Here is a 22,609-nt window from a genome sequence, read left to right as displayed (position 1 = left end):
ATCAGGACCATGGCTCAGAATTCAGGGGCTGAGGTTACGACCCAGAACAGTTTTCTATATCAGTTTATAAAGGCTAAAATCACAAAACCCACCATGAGCTCATACACAGTGCTGGAAGTGCTGACCAGTGTCAGCCCTGACAAGCCATTTTAGACATAACAGTTCCTATTGACCTTTAATTTGATGGGTCCTATGTGAAGCTTTGTGGAATTTCTTAAGATTAACAGTCCTAATATAGAACATGACAGGGCATGTGGTCAGTATGACCCTGTTCTGAGTCAATTTATATTTCTGTGTCCGTGACTTGTAACCACGTTACAGCAACCATATGAAATAGCTGGCAGGCATGGGACAAAATGGCTACAGCTGTGCTGGGTGGACAGACCTCAGCAGATAATATATACTTTGGAGCATGCCAACTCATAGGCCTGGATCTGGGCCTGAGTGGCAGCTGAGCTGATCAGCCTACCAGGTGTCCTTTATCCTCATCCCCAGCATTGTTCCAGATAGGCCACCCAGTACTGCCATCAGCAGGAGGCCCTCACCTGAGGAGGCCCTTCGAAGTGCTACAGCCCGAAAGGGGCTAAGACAGCGTTCCTACTCTCACACCCTCTGGGCTGGCTAGCAGTGCCTTTGCCACCAAGACCACCTCTACTGTGTTCCCTGTGTGAGGTGCAAGCACTCTCCTGAGTGCTTCTGCTAGTGAGGGGCAGGGATAACTCTCCTGCCTTCATGCCCTTGAGACCAGCTCCTGAGTACCACAGGTGAGCATCATCATCTCACCCTACCCCGCCCCACCCCCATAGCACCTCACAGCACATAAATGGCAGGGCCAAATCTCCTGTGCACCTGTGTGACCAGGGCCACTGTGCCACCGAAGGCAGGTGAGTGGTGCAGTCAGCTCACTCACACTCAGGGCCAGCTCCTGCCTGAGCAAGGCCCACGCCCACTTTTCTGAGCGCTACTACTCCCCAGTGAGAGGTGGGCCAGGTCTCCAGAGCACTGTAGCTGGTGATGGATATCCATACCCCCGACCAGGGACGTCCTCATGTTGTCTAGTGGTAATATGAGTCACAGACACGAACACCTACCCCTGCCGCTGCGTAGCCTTGGACTTAGACTTGGCCCTCAGTGACAGCTGAAGCTGGAGCCTCAACATGGCCCTAGGTGGCAGGGCTGGCCACTCACAATAAGCTCCTCCTCTCCACCCTCGAGTCTCCAGTTTCCATCTCTCTACATAATGCTCAAACTGCTCCACTTTTCTTTCTCTCCCTTTTGATCGTCACCAAATGAACACTGTGGTGGCTCGCACTGCAGGCTGGTCACATGGCTGGGGTGACACCCTCCATTCTCCGTGAGTGGCATGGAGTGTCTATGGCCTGTCTGTGTATGTCATGGCTGGAGGGCAGGTCCGTGGGTGGCATGGTGGTCCAGAGGTCTCTGCTGGGATATGCTATGTGGTGGTAGACAGGGCTCTGTGTCTCTGGTTCACCTGTGCCATGGGGCGGAGGCCAGGCCTGTGGATGGCTTTCCCCACCCACACCATGTGGCATGACTGAACACAAGTCTCTGTCTGTCTTCCTCCTCCCATGCTGAACTACCTGGATTTGGTTTGATTTTTATGATTCCTAGGCATAAAACAGTTTTGGCCACCAAGCCAGGCATCAAACTAGGATCAACCACACCACCAACAAGCTATTTCTTTGCCCATTTCCAGGGGAGAATACTTCTAAGTTTCAACAGGAAGAGTAGTGAAAAATAATGCTTTAATCACCGAGTATTGGGTTAAGAGAAAGGCTTTTTTTTTTTTTTCAAGAAAAATATTGTACTGGCTGGTTTTGTGTCAACTTGACACAAGCTGGAGTTATCACAGAGAAAGGAGCCTCAGTTGGGGAAATGCCTCCATGAGATCCAGCTGTAAGGCATTTTCTCAATTAGTGATCAATGGGGGAGGGCCCAGCCCATTGTGGGTGGTGCCATCCCTGGCCCAGCCCATTGTGGGTGGAGCCATTCCTGGGCTGGTAGACCTGGGTTCTATAAGAAAGCAGGCTGAGCAAGCCAGGGGAAGCAAGCCAGTAACATTTCTCCATGGCCTCTGCATCAGCTCCTGCTTCCTGACCTGCTTGAGTTCCAGTCCTGACTTCCTCTGGTGATGAACAGCAATGTGGAAGTGTAAGCTGAATAAACCCTTTCCTCCCCAACTTGCTTCTTGGTCATGATGTTTGTGCAGGAATAGAAACCCTGACTAAGACAAATATGGACACAGTGCTTTGAGTGCATTCCTGTAAGTTCAGGAACTGGACGTCAATGATCGGTGCAATCGTGTTAGTAGGCGAGGCTATCTGATGATGATGGCTCTGCCTCTGTGAGCAGATTAATGTTATTGCACGAAGAGAATAGGTAGACTTCTTACAGAACCAAGTTTGTGCCCTTCTTGCTTTTTTGTTCTTTCTGCCACAGGATAATGAAACAGGAAAGCCCCAGATAGGGTCTGTCAATCTTAGGACGACTTCACATGTGTGAGTACACAAATATGTGTAGCAGTCAGAAGACAACCTCAGGTATATTTTGTCCTATTTGCTTTCCATCTTGTTTTTGTACCTAGACTCTCTCACTGGCCTGGGACCAAAATTTGGCTAGGTGTGCTGGCCTACAGGCCCCAGGATCTACCTACCCATCGCTCCTCCTCAGCGCTGTGATTACAGGCACACACCACTGTACCCAGCCTCTCCTCCACCCTCACTCCCCGAGGGTTCTGGACGTGGATCTAAGGTTCTGCTTGTGTACCAAGCACTTTAAAGCCCTAGCCTCAAGTATTCTGTGGTAGTAATCGAAACAGAGTAAGAGACTGGAAATAAAGCTTAGAAGCAAATTGTTTGCCCAGCCAGTATGCTGGTTCAATCCACAAGAAAACAAAACAAAACAAAACATGCTAAGTGGGTGAAACACTGATTTGCTTAAATATTGAAAGATCCACTATTGGAAGAGGCTAAAGGGAGATTTCTGAGAGTTAAGGAGAACTTGGCCAAGGCACTCACTGGCTGGCCCTTGGGCCATGAGGGCGACATTGGTGGCATTGTCCTCTCCTTTTCTGGAGGCAAGATGTCAGGACTCAGCCACTTAGAGTTGGAGGACTGCTGAGACCTACTCAGCACCGTCACCAACCGCCTGGTGCAGCCTGTGGACCGCCAAGATGCTATTTGCGCAATATTAGTTAGTGTATAGCCAAAATGTAGAAGAACTTCTGAGGCACGGAAAAGTCCACTGAGAAGTCATATTTAAGTATTTGGCAACATAAGGGGTGGTCGTACCTCCAACTACTGAAAAACACAATCTTACTCAGTATGCAAAAGGTTGCTGGGAAAAACAGTCACCAAAAGTGAAGGAGGCAGCAGAGCCAGTTACAAAGATGTAGGACATCCAGCTCTTTGATCAGCAGGCAAAGGAAGATAAAGAAGCTGGAAAGGCTGATTTTCTTCACTTAGGAGAAGAATTCTGTCACTGGTTCTTTAAACTTCTTAATTCTCAGAACCTTTTCTGGGACCACCTCAAGATGAATGGGGCCCACAGCATTTCTGACATGATGTCAAGCTTAGGTTTTATTATAACACCTCAGAACAGGACATGACGGACCACCATGGAGCAGAGATTGTGAGCCTTCGCTTGCTCTCATTAGTGAAAGAGGAATTTCTTCTTCTCAGTCCCAACCTTGATTCTCAAGGACTAAAATATGCATCTTCTCCTCATGGATTAGTTATGGTTGAAGTTGCAGGGACTGTCCACTGAGGAAATTCTTGTTTGGGCATATTTGAACAAATTTTTGGACTTATCCATAGCTCTTTTGTGGAAAATACTTGGAAAATCAAATTTATCAACCTGAGACTCGCTAGAGGAAGTTCTCTTCCTCTTGGATCATCACTGAAGCCATCTGTAACATTTGAACAGAGTGATGTGGAGATCTTTTATAACATATTTACTGTGTGTAATAGCCCCGAAGTAAGACCCAGTGTAAGGCAGATATTGGATAGTGGGACTGGAGACCAGGCTTTATGTAGTGGAGATGAAACATTGTTGAACAAAAGGGAAATGGATTTGCCTAACCCTCTAAAGCACTGAGCGCTGTGCCTCAGCCTGGAGAAGCTACACCAACACAACACTGACCGTCTCTAAGCCACCGCAGACGTGAGAATTGACATGTTTTAGCTGAAATACCTTCTTGGTCTACAGACTACTGTGAACACTTGCTATTTCTACTTGAGTTACAGCGAATGTTCTGTGAACTTATTGCGGTCCACTAAATAAATCCCACATTAGATGTTGTAGATGCCTGTGTGCCTTAGAAACTTTAGGTAATATTTTCGTTTTATTTAGTGGCTAGCCTACTAATCTCTGCACTTCTAGGTGGCAGAGGTTAATATTAATTATCTTTTATAAATGCATCTCATTAAAGTGCTGCCAAAAGAAAACAGCATTTTAAAGATGTTTAGTATAAAAAGTCTTAATACTGTAAGATACAAGTATCAGACTTGTTCAAAAAGTCCAAGAATTTAGCCCAGGAAGAAAAACTTAGCTGTCCCTTTGAAACTTCTTTTTCAAATTACCTGTTCTAGTCTAAGCAAATATCTCAAAACCTGCACTATTCTGAATTATTTTGGGCAATAAATGCTATTTTCAACACACACACACACACACACACACACACACACACAAAGAGGAACTTAAGACTATTTAAAAACACTTGGTTTGGGGGCTGGAGAGATGGCTCAGTGGTTAAGAGCACTGACTGCTCTTCCGGAGGTCCTGAGCTCATATCCCAGCAACCACATGGTGGCTCACAACCATTTCTGAAGACAGCTACAGTGTACTCATATAAATAAAATAAACAAATATTTAAAAATTGGCTTTGAAGAAAGAAAAAGAAGAAGTAGAAAACAAAACAAAGTAAACTTCAGACCGGAGATGGCTTTATGAGCTGTGCAAGCACGAGGCCTGGAGTTTAAATTCATAAAACCCCACTGCTCTGGCGGTGCTGAGGCAGGAGGATCTCTGAGGCTTGCTGGTCACCAGCCTACTTCCAGATTCAGTGAGGAACCCGGTATCAAGGAAATGAGGCAGAGAAAGATAGGACAGCACATCCAGGCTCCTCTTTCTGTCCTCCATGCATATGATACCCCCCGATTAAAATGTAAGCCCCAACAACTAAAAAGTTTTCTTTTTTGCTACCCTTTTTAATCACCCCTTCAGATTTTTCGAGTTTCAAGAGTGTAATTTTGTGACTGACTTGTTTTGCTCAACAAAATGTCCTTATTCTGTTGTAATATCTAACTCCAAGTTGTTATAAATAACAATTAGGCATTCCTTTTTCTTGCTAATCATTGGTCTCATAACATCCTCCAGGTACAATTCTACCAGTTAGTTAGTTGGGTTCCAAAACTACTATCTTTTTTTGGCTGTCCTCTAACCTATACAAGCAGAATACCAGCAAATCCCAGCAGCTTCACCTTCAAAACAGACCTGAAATCTGACTTCTCACCACCTCTAAAGACATCATCTACTTCAAGACACCATTGTCCTCCTTCAGGATGACTACTTTTATTTTTTCTCTCTCTTCAGCCTTATACTCAATTCTCCATGCCACAGCTGTAATGGTTCTTTTAGAGACAGAAACAAGAGCAAGTGACCTTTTGGCTCAAAACTTTCCACTGGTGTTAGTAGAGACTGGTAAAACTGTCTTTATAGTCTACAGTAGTCTACAGGCACTTCCTTATGGAATCTGTACTACCTACCTCTCACTCAGCCATAAAAGTCTGTCTGCTATGAGTTTGTGTCTCCTTGTTATTCTTAGTATCTCCCTTCCTATTAACCTGTCAAATGAGTTCTGTTCTTACCTCAGAGCATTCAAATGTGCTGTCTCCTCCTCTCAAACATTTTTTTCTTTAGATATCCACTAGATGCGGCTCACCCTTATCAAGTCAGTCCCATTTCGGCTTCAGAGCCCCTTATCAATGAGCTCTTCTCCAGCCTCTAAAAATAGAAGCTGCCTGACACCATTGTTTAATCTTTACTTGGCTTTGTTCTGCATTGCTCTTATCGACACTATGTATTTTGCTTTCTTTCTCCAGAACCAGTGAAGATCACCGAAGGCAGGAAATGAGTTTTATCTGCTGATCAACAAATGCTCAACTGAGGGCCTGGCCAGGCATGTACGAGTAATTTGGTGTTTTTGATTGCATAAATTAAGAAAGGGAAAGACAGGATGGGAACACATGAGAGTAGATTTCTAGATTTCAGGGTATTCTACATTTTCTGTTACTTATATGGTAAGGTGATCAGGGGAAGTGATATGTGAATACAGAGTCAGAGATAGTGAGGATCACACTGAGCAGAAGAATGAACTTTGAAGCCACTGCTTGAATTCATCTTAAGTGGCCAATTTACTGTTTGTCTGTTCAATCATTTTCTATGACAAGATACAAGAATGAAAATTATGTCAGTCTCTTCTGTGTCTCTAGAGGTCTTAGTTGAGGAAAAGGAACATTAGGGTGGGGTTGAAAGATTGGGGTTGTAATGATGTGCCATTGAACCATTGGACAAGAAGTAGAGGAGGTTAACATGCAAGAGATAATGTTGAGGCTTTCAGCAGATTGGAGTTTCTGATGAAGTTGAGGAAGAATTATGTTACAATTCTTGAGCAAGGAGGGAGGAAATGGCATAGTGCCCTCACACACACTTTTTTAAAAGTAACTAAAAACATAAATGTCTTCATCAGGAACTGAGATGGATTAGTGAGTTAGAAGCTTGGAACCAAAGAATAAGAGTCTAAATTTGGATATCTAACTCCTAAATAAAAAGTCATATGTGGTGCACACTGCAATCCTAGCATTTCGGATATAGAGACAGGATTTCTGAAGCTTGAAGGTCAACTACTCTTGCTAAATAGGTGAGCTACCTTTTATCAAAAAAGAAGTGAGAACAAGACAAGACAGTCAGACAAACTTGGCAATAAGGTCTAGGTTTTGGCTGGGATTAGTTCAAGACCCAAAACTAATTCAAGGACGATGGTTGGTAGGGAGAAAGTTAAAACAAGGAGGTGAATGCATACATTGAAAGATGTTTCCCAGGGTCAAGAATCTCAGAAAGCAAGGTTGTTTTGTTGTTGTTTTATTAGGCAGTGCCAGGATTCATCTCCTACCTTTAGAACCTGGAGACAAAAAATATTAACCCAAGAAACTAATAAAAAGCGGGAATGCTTGATGAAAACTGGCTGAAAAATAACACTATTTACTCCTTTCTTTCACTTAATGCAAGCAAGTCGCAATTACGGAAGCCAGAAAACCGTATTGTAGTCAGCCCTGCTCTTTTCAACTCCCCGCGAAAGCCCTCACACCGGAACTCTTCTGTGTCTGTGCTCTCCCATTGGCTGAAGCCTCCGCCCGCTTTAAATAGCTTCCGCCCACAGCTTCAACCAGAGGGCGGTCTTTAGGAGCCACTTCCGCCTTGCACTACCCACCTACCCCCACTTCGTTCCCTTTTTAGCTGCTTCCGGCATCTGGCCACGCCTCCTCTCGTGAGGCCCCGCCCCTACATGCCCCTCCCCCGCCCGGGGCTGACGGCCGAGTACCGCTGCACCGCTTCCGGTGCGGGCCCCGCCCCGGCTGTGGCCCCCAGCTGCGGCGGAGTCGGAGGCTCAGCTGCTCCGCTGGGGTCTGAGCGGCTGCCTCCTCCCTACCCGCGAGCCCGGAACGCTGCACATAGGTGAGCGGCGCAGGTCCAGGTTCTTTCCGCCGCGGCGGGAGTGGGGCTGTGGCAGGTGGAGGGGACCGAAATGGGAGCCGAGGCAGGTGTGTAGGGGGAACGCGGGCCAGTGAAGCCGGGGTCCGCTGAGAAAAAGTGAGAGCACCGGGAGGAGCCCAGTCCTCCCCGTGCCCAGAGGAGTGGTTTGAGATAAAGAGATGGGAAAGGTAAGGGAACCCCCGGGCAACTGCAGAGCGAGCTTAGATGGGGTGATTGGAGAAGAGCCGGGAGATTGGTGGAGTAAGAGTGATAGGGCTCCGTTGGGTGGGAGGTAAAGAAAGGAAAAAGGGGCTCGAAGGGGGTCGGGGACAGAGCAGCTAGAAACGAAGGTAAGGGAAATGGTCAGCAAGGCCGGGCTCAAGCGGCAAGCAGTCCGTTGCTCTCGGTTTGGAGGTCCGGGAAGTTTAGAGAACATGAGCGAGGGATGGAGAGATGAAGTGCTTTAGATTTCTGAGACGTAAATTCTCTAGATGTTAGTATTGTTTGAATCTTTGGCTGCTTAGGGATTGGGATGAGATGGACGCTGTGCGGGAGAATGTGCCAATTGAGTTGTAAAACGGAGTCACCTCTGTCTTAATAAAGACGCTCTCGGACACCCCCTCCCCTGCTGAGGACAGCCTACCGAGATGGTGCCAACCGGACCAGAAGCAGTTGTACAATGACTGGCTGGAGTTGGTTGAAATATTCCAGTTGTGTTGTTTGACTTTAATGATAATACGAACAATTCTAAATGACCATTGAATTGCTTGTTACTCTTTTGTGTGCGCTATTTTGGTATTTTTTGACCCCGAAGTGGTGTTTATTTTAACGAACACTAATGCGAACTTTCAGGCTTCCTTTCAGTGTAAGAACTAAAGCCGAAAGATAGTATTGCTTTATTAAAACAGGCATAACTTATACTTTCCAAACTGCTAAGAGGAAGGAAGGGCAGTAGGAGGCGAATTGGAATTTGAATCTTTTATCCTCTTATGAAAGCTACAACCAAGTGCTTATAAGAAACAAAATGAGATTTGTCTAGCATGGCTGTGGTTGTTTTATGAACTTTACCCCCTGGCTTTAAAAATTGTACTCCTTAAACATGTAAAAATTTATAAATCAAAGCCATTTTTTTTTTTTTTGGTCTTGTTAGAGATTACGTCCCCCATGAATTTTTGAAGATGGTTAAAGGTTTCATTTTCCCATCTTCCAACTCAGTCCTAAAACACTGAGACAATGCAAATATCAAGTCCCAACCTGCACAGTGAAACTTCCCCTTTCATGTGGCAACAGAATTACACACCCTGTTGCCAGTCCTCTTCACCCTAAAATTTGCTCTGAGGGAGACTTGTGAGAAGATATAACTTAAGTGGTGTGTTGAAGGGGGAGCCTGGGAAGGGTTAGAGGTACAAAGTGTGAAAGGGATTTGTGTTTGGAGACAGATGGGTAAGAATGCAGATAAACCTGCCCCCAGGATACTTTGGGACTGGAAGCCTTTTCTTAACTGTACTCACAGAATAAATATAGAAGTGAATCAGAAAGAAAGAGGATGTGAGGAGATTTATTTGTGGTTTATTAAAAAAAAAAGAAAGAAACATTGACTTGTTTAGACAATATTGGTACCTGTTTCAAATTAATTAACTTTCAAATCTCCAGAGGAATTCCCACCCCCCCCCCTGTTTGTTTTTGAGTGAAGCTTGCAATTTGAGCCTAGCCTCCTCCTGGCGTGTTTCTTTCTTTCATGTTGTTGAAACCAGATTCTTTTGGAGGCTATAATGTCCACTCAACAAGCTGCCCTGCAATTTGATCTGGGAAATTTGTGAAGTTTAAACCGAGAGCGCTTTGCTTGGTCTTGCTTTTTCCATCAGAAGAGTCATTCTGTCTGCCTGCTATGACTCTGTCTACCCTGAGTAGTAATCTTCTCCAGAGGGCCCGGGAAAGATAAGCCATATTCTTCCCTTTGCATTCGGGCCATTCCGTGCCTTTGTTAACTTCGATTTTATAGTTATTGCCAGTTTCACAGATCAGACCCTTGTACGGGGCAAGTCAGGGGGTGAAATGCTTAATGGTGTAGAGAGTAAGAGAGGGGAACTCAGTTATTAGCAGACTTAAATTTATCTTCTGGATTTTCTTCATTGAAAAAAAAAAGCTTAAGTCTGCCGCTACAGAGACTTGCACACACCCGCTTCCCCTCGTAGGTCCTGTTCTCTTTATAACTTTCCCTCCCCACCCTCCAAACCCTTGTGCCTTACTCATCCTGAAAGTCAGCTTTGGGAACATTTAGTATTCAGAACTTTACTGGAGAAAAGAAAATCTTTTGTACTTGTTTTACATAGTATTTTTCCCCCTCCTCTTCCTCCCTTGTGGTTCTGGTTACTCACTTAAAATATAGACCCAGTGTGCCTGCTGGGCTGTGCCCAGGGTGAGAGCCATGCCAGTCTGTGGGTGAAGCCTGAGACAGTAATGGAGCCTCTGCAGCAGCAGCCAAAGCAGCCTCAGCAGGCTCCGCTACAGATGGATACCAGAGAGAAGCAGGGACCTCAGACGAGAGAAGCACAGTTCCTGTATGCTCCAAATCTAGGCACGCAGCCTGCTCTCCTTTCTGTCACACCGGGGAGACCTTCCGGTAGTCCTGTTCTGGGTCCCTTAGCCAGAGTTCTACCAGCCACACCGGTGGCTCGAGTGTCTGAACAGAGCAACGTGAACTCGGACCCTGAGGAAGAGGAAGGAGGTCTGGAAGACGAAGATGGAGATGATGATGTTGCAGAGGTGGCTGAAAAAGAGGCCCAGGCTGCTTCCAAATATTTCCACATGCAAAAAGCAACTCGCCAAGAACCCCGAGCAGCACCCATGTCCAGTCTGCTCTCAGCACCTGGACTCCCACCACAGGGACAGCAAACTAAAGAAGACCATACCAAAGATGCTCCCAAGGCCCCACCTTCTGTACCCACAGCTGGGCAGCCGAGCTGGAATCTGGATGAGCAGCTTAAGCAGGTCAGTCTTTCTGCTGTGAGAACCCATTTGTTCTGCCTAGAGGTCAGCTAACGAGGGTGCAGGATGAGTACGAACTGAAACGGTGCCTTCTCACCCCACGTCACCGACCTAAATGTGAAAAAAAAAATGAAGTTTTTCTCAGCATTTGCTCCATGACAGTGTGAGGCTCTACATTCATTTCTAGGAGCACAGAAAGTTAATGGTTCCTTTTCATGAAAGCAGTGGAGTGTATAAGTTAATGTAGTCTGTTCCAGTTTCCTGTTAAAGACTCTCTCCTCTGTTTCTTTAAAGGAAGAATGAGGTGGTAACTGGGTTTTATTAGAATGAAATAATTCCCGTAATTCCAGCATTCAGGAGGTGAAGGAAGAAGAGGCTCACCATGAGTTAGAGTGAACCCTGTTACCAAAAACCAGAAGATGATAACAAGGATAATAATAGTACTAATTAAATAAAAAAATAAAAGAGTTGGATGTGGTGGTATACATTTTTAATCTCAGTACTCAGGAGGCAGAGGCAAACAGATCTCTGTGAGTTCCAGGCCAGTCAGGGCTTTATAGTGAGACCTAGTCTAAAAGAATTTAAATAACGAAGTTCATGGTTCTAATTAGTTTTCTAGTGGGAATGTAGAACGATTTTCTCTAAGAGTTTTTTAACTCCAAGCAAACCCAGAATCATGATCTTTGGTTGTCTTGAAGTTGAAGATAACTGCTTAAAAGCACTTATGTGTATTTCTCAAGAGCCTTATAGACTTGATTTTATTTTATCTTTATATTATTTGATTAGAAAGAGGGAAGGGAGACTCCAGAATTCCCTTTTTACCTAATGAAAGATGAAATTAGTTCCAAACCAGACTGCATATCAGAGTCAAGTGTGGGGAGTTTACTTGTTTCTTTGGGAGGGTGGGGCTAGAGGTGCCAGGGACGAGGGCTTTTTCTTTTTATATAGGCCGACAGTGGAGTCCTAGTAATGATTCATTTTGGAGGGTGGAGCCTAGGGAATCTTCTCAATCAAGTCATTCTCTTCATAGTTTCTTTGTGACCTACACTGCAGTTTTTCACTATTCAAAGTATGAGAGTAATGACAAGTTGTTCCGGGGTGACTTGTTGGCACTTTAGACAGGACATTCATGATAAGGTCCTTAGTACCCAGATATTATTCTGAGCACACATGTTCACAGTGTGGTCCAGAGGTGCTACTTAGTAAAGAGCTGTGGCTCACAAAAGGGCACCTGGGAACTTCTAACTAAAAAGATCTTTTGGAGGCTGAAAAATCAGGCATTGTTTTCTCAAGGGGCCTGTGGAGTTTATCTGAGTTTTATAATGGCAGTGTCTGCAGTAGGTTCTGACCCCATCCCACCCATGTCTTTTTAAGGATCTAAATTGTTCTGAGCTTGTGTTTTCTCAACTGTAGGTTGAAAATAATGAAACTAAGTATGGCTTATATTTGTAAACTCCAGATTTGTAAGGCTGAGACAGTTATCATGAGTTTGAGGCCATCCAGGGGTACAGAGTAAGTACGAGGCCATCCTGAGGTACAAAGTTAAAAACACTACTGTTTTTAAGAGAGTGAGCCACGTGAATGCCTATCTGGTGCCGAGCACGTGGCGGGTGTGCTCTTGGAGTTGTTTTGTGCAACTGTTTGCCTGCCTTATCCGCATCATAAGATGCATACCTCTGAAGTGAAAAGGTACTGGGAGAGCTAAGACTAGAACCAGAATCCCAGCTTCCACGACAGCAGCACCCTGGCCACCAGCCCAGATCTGCCTGCTGGCTGATTTCTTTGGTTTAGTAAAACATCTGTGAGTTGCCGGCAGCCCCTGGACTGCTGTGTGGTTGGCACAGTTCCATGGTGGCCGCTGAGTCAGCTTGTAGTGGGAACCGCCCTGACAGCGCTGGGAAAGTTCAGGCCCGAGGCTGCTGCTGCCCCCGCCTTGGCAGCTGGCCAGCCTCTGTGTGTGGGGTCATTCCTAGAAAGTGCAGCGTGTGTGTGAGGAACAAGTGGAGCTCCAGAGCCTGTCTGTCTTCAGGAAGTGCAGCAGGTGTTGAGGTCAAGCCATTAGAGCTTTGAAAAAAAGAGACTCTTCAGGACTGGCGTGTGTGTGCACACGTGTACGCTGTGGCAGGGCGCCCGGCCTTGCGTTCTGTATGGCAGCTGCCCCACGGCTGCACAGTTCAGTCAGTGCTCTGGAGGCTGGCTGTTGGCAGCTCAAACGCTTTGAGTTCCTTTAGGTTTCTGAGGCATACATACTAAATATAGACTGTTTGGCAAAACACCTGCCAAAAATGTTTTCACAAATGCCAGAGTAGCTAAGGCCTAATGTTTCCATCTATATTTACCTTCCTTCTGAATATAGAGAACTCTGTTGGGACAGAAGGTAAGACAGTGGGTAACAATTTCTTACAGCCTTTGATGGCCTTTTCTTGTTTCTCTTGTAGATTTAGTTTTTCAGTTTGGTCTTCGAGCTTCTCTTTTGCTTGTTTTTGTTGCTGCTTTGTGTAAGTGCTAAATTTTTACTACATTCTGGTTGTGCGTGTGTGTGTGTATGTGTACGAGTGTGTACATGGGCATACACACACACACACACACACACACACACGCCATGGTGCTATATGGTGGTCAGAGGAAGACGGGTTGGAATCAGTTCTCTCTTTACACACTGTGGGGCTCAGGGATAACCCAGGCTGCTTAGTGGCAGGTGCCTTTACCAGATGAGTCATTTTTTTCCATACTCCTCCCTTGTTTTAACGTTGCTTGAATTAATTAACACACATGCGCACTCGAGCACACACACACACACACAAGTGCCACAATGCTCATGGAGAGGTCAGAGAACAGAGGAATCATTAGTTCCGTCTGCTGGGATCAAGCTCAGGTTAGCAGGCGCAGTGGCAGGTACCTTTACCAATCCTTAGACATGTTTTTAAAAGACTAAGTAAAGTGCTTGAGATTCTTTTTTTGAACGCTTTTAGCTATGCTTTGGACAGAAGACAAAATGTGCAGCTTTGAGGGAGAGCCTGTGAAAACCATTAGCCCCGAGACCATTTTCATTCCTCTGCCTTTTGCTCTACCTTTCGGAGAGAAGTTAAGTGGCACTTGCTCCAGCAACAACTCAGAGACCTTTTCCAGTTGACACAAGATCTTAATTGTTAATGAGTTACAGTATCTTTTATTGTAAACAGTATATAGGCTCCCTCAGGGAGGGATGTCTAGCAGTGGTGCTGCAGCTATCTCAGGGTAGGGTTGGAAATGGTGTGTAATGAAACTCCTCCTACCCTGCCTAGTCTGCTCTGTGATGCAAATACTCTGAAACACATTCTTTTCTTTCTTTTTTTTCATTTTTTATTAGATATTTTATGTATTTACATTTCAAATGTTATCCCCTTTCCCATCCCCCCTCCCCCCAGATTATTTTTCAAATATTCATTTACATATCACCACCACCACCCCCCATAGTGGAGAATTCTCAAAAAGTCAGTGAGGGCTGGGCAGGCATTTGCAAACTGAAAACCTTGAGAGTGGTAACTTACCCTCTGTTTCTGGAATTCTGTTCTTATAGCATATAGAGTCAAAACTACCTCATAGAATCTCTTCCAAAGGCAAGTCTTGCAAAATATTTGCTTCTCAAGGCCTGGCTCATTCTGACACCAGGGTGATGGGAAGATGGATAACACTGTGGAACCTAGCATTCTCAAACGGCCACATTACTATGGGCAGAGTAAATAATTGTAAAACAAGACAACAAAGAACCGAGTGTCCCTTTTCTCAAAGGAGATCACCCAGCCGACTTGGGGGGATGGGGGTTCTGCCTTTAGGGGTGGTCTTCTGATGCCTGGATAGTGGGTGTTTGGGCAATACAGGCTTTGTCTTGAGCCCATTAAGGGAGCTAGGCTTCCTTCCACAGAACAGGAAGATGAGGGGTCGTTAGGTAGTCGTGTGGGGGCTAGAGTGTATGACTGGTTTTCTGCATACTTTGCCAGGCACTCTGGTTACTGTGTGTGGCTTTGCATTGGCAGCTGGTGCAGAGCACAGATTTACTAGGCTTCCCCCACTCAATAGAGATCCTCCCCTCCTCAACCCCCTGTGCTGTACAAGGTTTTGTTTAGAGTTGCCTTCTAGGATGGAAGAGTCTTGTTTCAGAAAAGTTGCAACTGAAAAATTCATAACCCATCTTAAATTTTGCTCATTACACGTTAATGAGAACATGGGATTGCCAGCTCCTAACACCGGAAGCCGTTGGCTGCATTTTCAGCCTTCCTTCCGACTGGACCTCTGCAGGATAGATGCAGAAAGCTGCAGGCAGGCAGGAAGGACCATTCAGTTCTCTGTCTGCTGGTGGACAGAAAGGAGTTTTACTTGAGAAGAAGCACTTGGTTTAGAGTTTTTGTTTTGTTTTAATAAATCACTGAATTTGTGGGCAGTTAATGGCACAGAAGTGGAAATTGGGCTCTAGTGCAATTCAGTTGATAGAGTGCTCAGACAGACCTTGAGCTTGATCCTCAGTGACACATTGTCCCCTTGGTGACACATTTCTGCAGTCCAGCATTTAGGAGGTAAAAAAGATCAGAATTTCAAGATAATCCTTAGCTGTAGTTGAGCTTGAGGGCACACTCTGCCTCAGAAAATAAGTAAATAGATTGAAAAACAAAAGTCAAAGTTAGTCTTGTCTTATTATAGAGATTAGTTCCTGCTAGGTAATTAGCTTGAAGTGAGACATCTGTCTTTTTCTTCTAATGCTCTGACAAACTGGTCTCCAGGATCTGTCTCTCTGGTATCTGGACCCATCAGTAGTCCTACTGTGCTTGGTACTTCCTAAGTACTTCATGCAAAACAATTTGAGGAGTTTTTAAAATCTTGTTTAAACTGTTGCCTAGAAAGAAAAAGTGGTAGGCTTTCTCCGCTTCTCTGTCGTGTGTTTTCAGGCCCTCAGTGTCTGGAGTGATAGTCTGTGTAGATCAGTGGCTCTCAGCAGGAGCTGATCTTCTTACTGCTCCAACAGACATGTAGCAGTGTCAAGAAATGTTGTGGTGCATCTGGAAGCAGGAGTGCTCCTAGTAACATCTAATGAGAAGAGCCATGTGGATGCTGCTGAACCTCCCACAGACTATTGGACAAGCCTTGCCCACTCCCAACAAAGAACTGTCTGGCTGGAAGTGTAAGGGCTGAGACCCTGCTGTCAGTGGTTTCTTGTCTTAGCTGCTGAGGACTTTGATAGCCTTCAGTTCTCTTCTTTTGTGCTATCATTTGGTTACTTATTTTTTTCTTTACTCTGTTTAATTTTTGAAACAAGGTCTTTCTGTGTATTACTTCTCTTTGATTTTTGTTTTGTTTTGTTTTGTTTTCAAGACATGGTTGCTCTGTGTGTAGCCCTGGCTGTTCTGGAACTCTATAGACCAGGGTAGCCTTGAACACAGAAATCCACCTACCTCCATCACCACACCTGGCTTCTTATTTTTTTCATTTTTTAAAAATTTATTTACTTATTTAGTTACTCATTTACTTATTTGGAGACAAGTTCTCACTTTGTAGCTTCGGGTGACCTGGAACTTGCAGAGATCCACCAGCCTCTGCCTTCTGAGTGATGGGATTAAAGGCATGGGCTGTCACACCGGCTTAATTCTATTTTTGGTGTCCATTTTGAGTCCATTTGATGGCCTTTGTTAGTCATCACAGTGAATACACTATACTTGAGAGAGGACTGGGATCTAGAACTTGAGGTCTCTTATTTGGCTCTTCAGCCCAGCCCTGTGATATTTATGATCTATGATATTTATAAGCAGATTATGAAGAAGCTTGGTTGCCCTTCCAAACATTAACCCACAAAGATTAAGGCGGATACTTTACACCTGCAGTTTACTAGCAGATTTGATTGTGAGAGGCAGGAAGTGTGTCTCTGGGTCACTTGTCTGTCACAGTGCTTTCAACAAGCACTTTAACCATCTGTACTCAATCCATGCAGACGTGTGCCCCTGAGGGGCGGTAGTCCTCTCCCACCATCCTTACGGTTGGTTGTAGACGCTACATGGTAGAGGGAAAATAGAAATGTGAAAGATGTTTGCGAAATGCATGTAATGTCCAGCGTTATATTGATTTGTCACTAATTCCTAGCTACTTAAGGGTCTAATTTTCAGTCCTTATTGCCTTGGTAGAGAAGATGCTCAGTAAATTCTAGTCACTACTTGAGGATAATCCCCTTCGGTTTTCTAGAGCTGTGGCCAAGCACAAGTTTATGGAAACACAAACCATGGTATTGAGCTGTGCTTTCAATGTTAGCATAGGGAGTTTTCATTTCTAAGTGGAGTGGTACAAAGTGGTCACCCTTTAGTTCTCAGCCCTCAAAGACTAACGCTCAGCATGTGTTGTAGGTCCCGCCCTCTCCTAGAATTATAGGAGCTTGCTCCTTCTGTGAAGCCTTCTGCTTTCCAACTCTTTAAAGTCCTGTCTTCTGAACCATTCTCTGCAATTAAACATCTTTTCTCAAACTTAAAAAAAAAAAATACTGTAGCCTTCAAATCCCACATATCATGTGATTGTTAAGAGAATGTGAGTTTGCTTTTTAAAGAAGCCCTGGACTATACATGTCCCCAGTAGTGGTTTCTCAGAGGACTTGGACATCTTACTTTTCATTTTATCCCCCTTGCCAACGCACTCCACAGGATCCCCAGCCCTTTCATTTCTGCTAAGGTTCCTAATGGCCTCCCTGTTACCTAGTCCTCATTTCCCTGACCTCATTTGATATTTAAGAAGAGGGCTGGATGGAAGTAACCATTCCCTCCTTAAAATATTCTGTTCTTTCTGCTTATTTTTCTTTATCCCTGTAATCTTTCTTTTCACTTAGTTCTCCAGGCCTCACTCCAAGCCTTCGCTTACATCAGCCTTTGCTCATGTCAGCCTCGGGGAGGGGGGCTCTTTTATTCGGATTTCCAATATATGTTACCTGAACACGTGTTTCTTGTCTGAGACCAATGTGTAGAATCCCAACTGCCTGTTTAACATTTCCATTCATACCCCATTCACAACCGGTGGTGGTCGCATATATCTTTAATCCCGGCACTTGGGAGGCAGAGGCAGGGGATCTCTGAGTTCGAGGCTGGCATGATGTATAGAATATGTTTCAGGACAATCAGGGCGTTAGAGAAATCCTGTCTCGATACACCAAGCAAGCTAGCTAGCTAGATAAGTCGAGATAGGTAGATAGGTAGGTAGGTAAGTAGACAGACAGACAGACAGACAGACATCCTACTCACATCTCAAATTTAATACATGGACAACAACTAACTAAAAGCAAATTTTTAAGGAATAGGACTCAAGTCTGAAGTAACCCAGGTTGCTCACCAGCTTGCTTTATAGCTGAGGCTGCCCCTCAACTCTGGATCCTCCTGTATGCACTCCCCATGTTGTGGTAAAAACCCTCCCCAATAATCATTTTCTCTTTGACTTTTTTTCTCAGAGCAATGGCCTTGTTAGGCACTGGGAGCTGGGTTATTCCGTACCTGCCTCTGTTGCTACTTGTTTCTAGCCCATTACAAAGCTCATCAGTCTTCTCTTCCCAAAATCTAGAATCCCGCCACTTGTCCACCATCACCTGCCTCATCCAAGTGTGCTCACCCACTTTACTCCACACAGCCTGTATGATCTTCTAAACACCAAGTCAGGGCAGGTCACTGTTTTAACCCCTCCCCGTCCGCCAGGTGTCCTAACTGTAGGATTCAGACTCTGCATGATCTAAGACCCGCTTCAGCCCTGACTTTAGTAATCTCTCTTGTCACTGTTAGCACGGTGGCCTTTGCTTGTGCTGGTCCTTCTGCTGGAGCCTTGCCCAGGAGGCTCTTTGTCTCCCCAGTTCTCCATCATGACTGTCATTTACTCAGCCATGTGTGCTCACCCTCAGTGCAGGATCAGGTTCTCTCTGTGCTGCCACTGAACATTACAGTTTACATATTTCATCTTTGAGTCGGCTTCTTGGTTGATGTCTACTTCTTAGACTAGAATAATAGTTCTCAACCTTCCTATGCCATGACCCTTTAATATAGTTCCTCATATTGTGGTTACCCCCAACCATAAAATTATTTTGTTGCTACTTCATAACTATAATTTTGCTATTGTTATGATTCGCTATGTAAAAATCTGATATGCAGGATATCTGGTATGAGACCCCTGTGGAAAAGTCATTTGACTTCCAATTCGAGACCCACAGGTTGAGAACCACTGGACTGTATGGTCAGCTCCCAGAGCAGAGGCGCACTTTGGTATTCCTGCAGACAGTATAGTAACGGCAATAGGCACTTGATATTTCGGTACTTTTACTTTCTTTTAATTTGCTCTGCTTTTATGTCACTGGTTTCATTTTGTGTGTGGTGCAGGATGGCGGTGTTGGCCTCAGTTACTTTAAGCCTTTAAAAAAAAAATATATATATATATATATTATTAGATTATTTTCTGTGTTGGGGAAGTAGGCATATGGGGAGACTGTAAGGCAGCCTGTGAGAATTGGTTCTTACCTTCCATCGTGTGTGTTCTAAACACCAAACTTGGTCATCAAGCTCAGAGGCAATCCTGCCAGCTGCACATTTGTTTTGAAATAGATCATTTATTCAGAGTTCTTATAGCAGAAGTAAGCAGAAGGTCCAGTGATAATCCCTCCTCCCGGTCCTTCTTCATCACTGTCTTTCACCAGAGTGTACATTTACTATAATCAAGGAAATGACACTGACAGATTATCATCACTGAGTCTGTAGTTCTTTTTAAAGAAATTATTACAAAATAGATTTCATGGCATAACTTTATGTGCAGGGTGGGGTATTCTGAGTGTGCACATCCCATGGTTAGTAAGTGAAGGTCAGAGGGCATCACTTGGTGGAGTGCTCTCACTGTAGAGTCCCAGGGGTCAAAATCAAACTTAGTCTTTAGGCTTGGTGGTGACCACCTTTACTCTGAGCCATCTTGAGCCTTTGAAACACATTTTTATTGTACATTCCATGGGTTTAACAATGGCCTGCATCTACCATGATACAGAGCAATTCTGCTTCCCGAGAAGTCCCGTGTGTTCTACTGTTTCCTTCCGCCTTCTCTGCCAGCCCCTGGTAACCACTGACCAGCCCTTTCCTTGAGGTTGATATATATGATCTTCTGGTCTTCCTTACACTGTCAGTTTTACTAACACAAATCTGTTCTCTTTTAAGCCCTCATAATTAGAACAGATTCTCCAGCATTCCTGTTATTTAACAAATGCATCTTAGGCTATAAATACTTTAGGTGAGTCTATCTTACTTTTGTTATGTTCTACAAATTTTCATTATTAGTGACTGATTGATTGATTGATCTGTTTTTGTGGTACTGAAGATTGAGCCTGGGACCACTGAACTAACTATATTTCCACCCTTGCTGGAAATTATTACATATTATAATTTCAGTTGTAATTGCTTCTTTGAGATTATATGAGGTGGTTTTTATTTCCATATCTGAGAGTTTTATCTTTTAGAATATTAATCTATGGCTTAGTTGGATTAAGGTTGGAGAGCTAGTGTGATTGGTTGGCTGGTTGTGACAGGGTCTTGCATATCACAAGCTAGCCTGCAACTTGCCGTGTCAATGAGCATGATTTGGAACTGTTGACCCTTCTGCCTGTACTCGCTGAAGATCACAGGCAGCATCCGTGTACCCAGTTTCTGTGTGCTGGGAATTGAACCCAAACTAGGAATACTCCCCCCGCCCTGAAAACTGGTATGCTTTTGAGTCTCTAAAACTTAATGTGTTCTCTGTCTTAATCTTATGTATGATTAGTTTCTATGGATGTCCTTGAAAACAATGTGTGTTCGCTACTTGATAGATACGATGTTACCTGTGTCTGTTAGATTGCATTTGTTAATTTGAGTACTTATATATCTCTTATATTCTAAGTTTTTTGTATGAAGTTCAGAGTATTGTGCATGCCAGGCAAGTGCTGTGCCCCTGAGCTATATCCTGAATCTCACATATGGATCTCACATATGGGTCTGTTCCCACTCTCTGGTTTTGATTTTGATTTAAACATGCTCCTCTTTTGTTTTTCTCCAATCCCGTCTTCATTTATTTTATTGTTGCCTTTATTCATTCTTTATCTCTTACATGGTCTTAGAATTGTACTTTCTACTTCTATTCTTTTATGGATTTTTTTTTTTTTTTTGAGCTTTGGGTCTCCCTCTGCTGCCTAGATTGGTCCCCGTCTCCCAGGTTTGAGCCATGCTCTTGCCTTAGCCACCCAAGGAGCTAAGATGACAAGCATTTTAAAAATTGTATTTATTTAGAATGTATGTACAAGTGCATGCCATGGTGTGCGTGTGGAAGTCAGAGGTCGACTTGTAGGATTCATTTCTCCCTTTCCACCACGTAGCTTAGGTTGTCTGACTGGACAGCAAGTACCTGTACCTGCTGAGCTTCAAGCGGAACAAAAGAAGCAGGAAGATTTTCCTCAGTGTGTCTTTTTCCTTTGTCCTGACCTCACTTGTATAATTGTTCATTTCCTGTTGTGCTTCTTTGCTCTGTCTTCTTTGTAAGCTCATTTCCTAGGGATTTATTTGTAAAAGAGCGGCTACTTAAGGGCGTCTTGTTTTCACCTCTGCTAGGCTCCTGCTTAGCAGCTTAGAAGTGTCTGTCTGTGCCCAGTGAGAGCCTGACTTGCAGGGGGCGCTCTGGCAAGATCACAAGGTTCTGTGCTGCCTCTACCTGGAGAGCAGCTTCTGTAGTTATTCAGTTCTGGTTCTTGACATCGCCTAGACCTGCAACTTGAAGTCTGTTAAGAACTGTAGCTGCCCTTTCTTCCCCCTCCACCCCCAGCATGGTAGCACATACTCTGAATCCCAGCCATCAAAAGGCAGAGGCAGGCAGATCTCTATGCATTAAAGACTAATCTGTTTTAAATAGTGAGTTCCAAGCCAACTGAGGATACCTGCCTGGCGAGACCCTGTCTGGGGGGGGGGGGGGTGGTCACAGAAAGAGAAAGTGAGCTTGGGAACGGAGGTGCTGGTTGCCTGGTGACCGAAGTCCAGCTCCCTAGGACTCATGCAGTGGAAGGAGACAAGGCTCATAACCCCCCCCCCCCATACATTAAAAAGTAATAATTAAAACTAAGTTTAAAAAACTAGTTGGGCGACAATAGGAGTAGAGGCAAGCGTTAGAGCTTTGTGGGAAGTAACACTGACTTGAAGTTTAAAATGTGTGAAGAAGTCACTTTGGGGTGGTTGCTTGGTAAGTCTATATAGCTTTTCAGAAGTTTTAAATCATATATTTTAACAAAAACCGGAACCCTATGCTTTGTGCTTCAACTTGCTTTTTTCTCAATACTGTAGCTACTGTGAATGTCCTGAAGATGTGTGTGTGTGTGTGTGTGTGTGTGTGTGTGTGTGGTTTCTTGCTTGTTTCTTCTGTAGTACTGAAGATTGAACCTAGGTTCTGGTACATGCTATGCAAGCTCCTTAGCCCTCAGCTTTAACACTTGCTCCTGTTTCTCTTCGTTTCCTGATTCTATGCTTAGCTCTGTGTAGGAGGTGTAGATTAGAATTCTTTCTTTCTTTCTTTATTTTTAAAGATTTTAATTTATTTATATAACTACACTGCAGCTGTCTTCAGACACACCAGAAGAGTGCAGTGGATCCCATTCCAGATGGTTGTGAGCCACCATGTGGTTGCTGGGATTTGAACTCAGGACTTCTGGAAGAGCAGTCAGTGCTCTTAACCACTGAGCCATCCATCCCTCCAGCCCCCTAGACTAGAATTTCTAAAGCTTTTGTTAAGAATTGACTGAAGTCAGTTTTTCTACATCAGACTAACCTTTTCTTACAGGTGGTTTTGTTTTTCTTTCTTCCTTCCT

General features: G+C 44.3%; 1 protein-coding gene and 1 pseudogene across 2 annotated transcripts in view; both read left to right on the top strand.

The window, feature by feature from the left end:
* The first annotated feature begins 732 nt into the window (after positions 1-732).
* Positions 733-4,596, top strand: LOC308431248 (uncharacterized protein C3orf38 homolog; annotated as a pseudogene). Its single transcript has 2 exons — positions 733-764; positions 3,153-4,596. The product of its transcript is annotated as an uncharacterized protein C3orf38 homolog (transcript).
* A 3,064-nt stretch (positions 4,597-7,660) lies between these two features.
* The window catches only part of ARID3B (AT-rich interaction domain 3B), a 43,366-nt gene continuing 28,417 nt past the window's right edge, over positions 7,661-22,609 (top strand). The window contains exons 1-2 of the mRNA XM_080930353.1: positions 7,661-7,755; positions 10,163-10,764. Coding sequence (XP_080786479.1) covers positions 10,234-10,764 — 531 coding nt within the window. The 5' untranslated portion in view covers positions 7,661-7,755; positions 10,163-10,233. The remainder of the gene's footprint in view (positions 7,756-10,162; positions 10,765-22,609) is intronic.

Source organism: Micromys minutus (genome assembly GCF_963924665.1).
Source record: "Micromys minutus genome assembly, chromosome: 16".
Classification (NCBI taxonomy): domain Eukaryota; kingdom Metazoa; phylum Chordata; class Mammalia; order Rodentia; family Muridae; genus Micromys; species Micromys minutus.
Note: the sequence above shows the minus strand (reverse complement) of the source record. Positions and strands in the feature narration are given on the sequence as shown.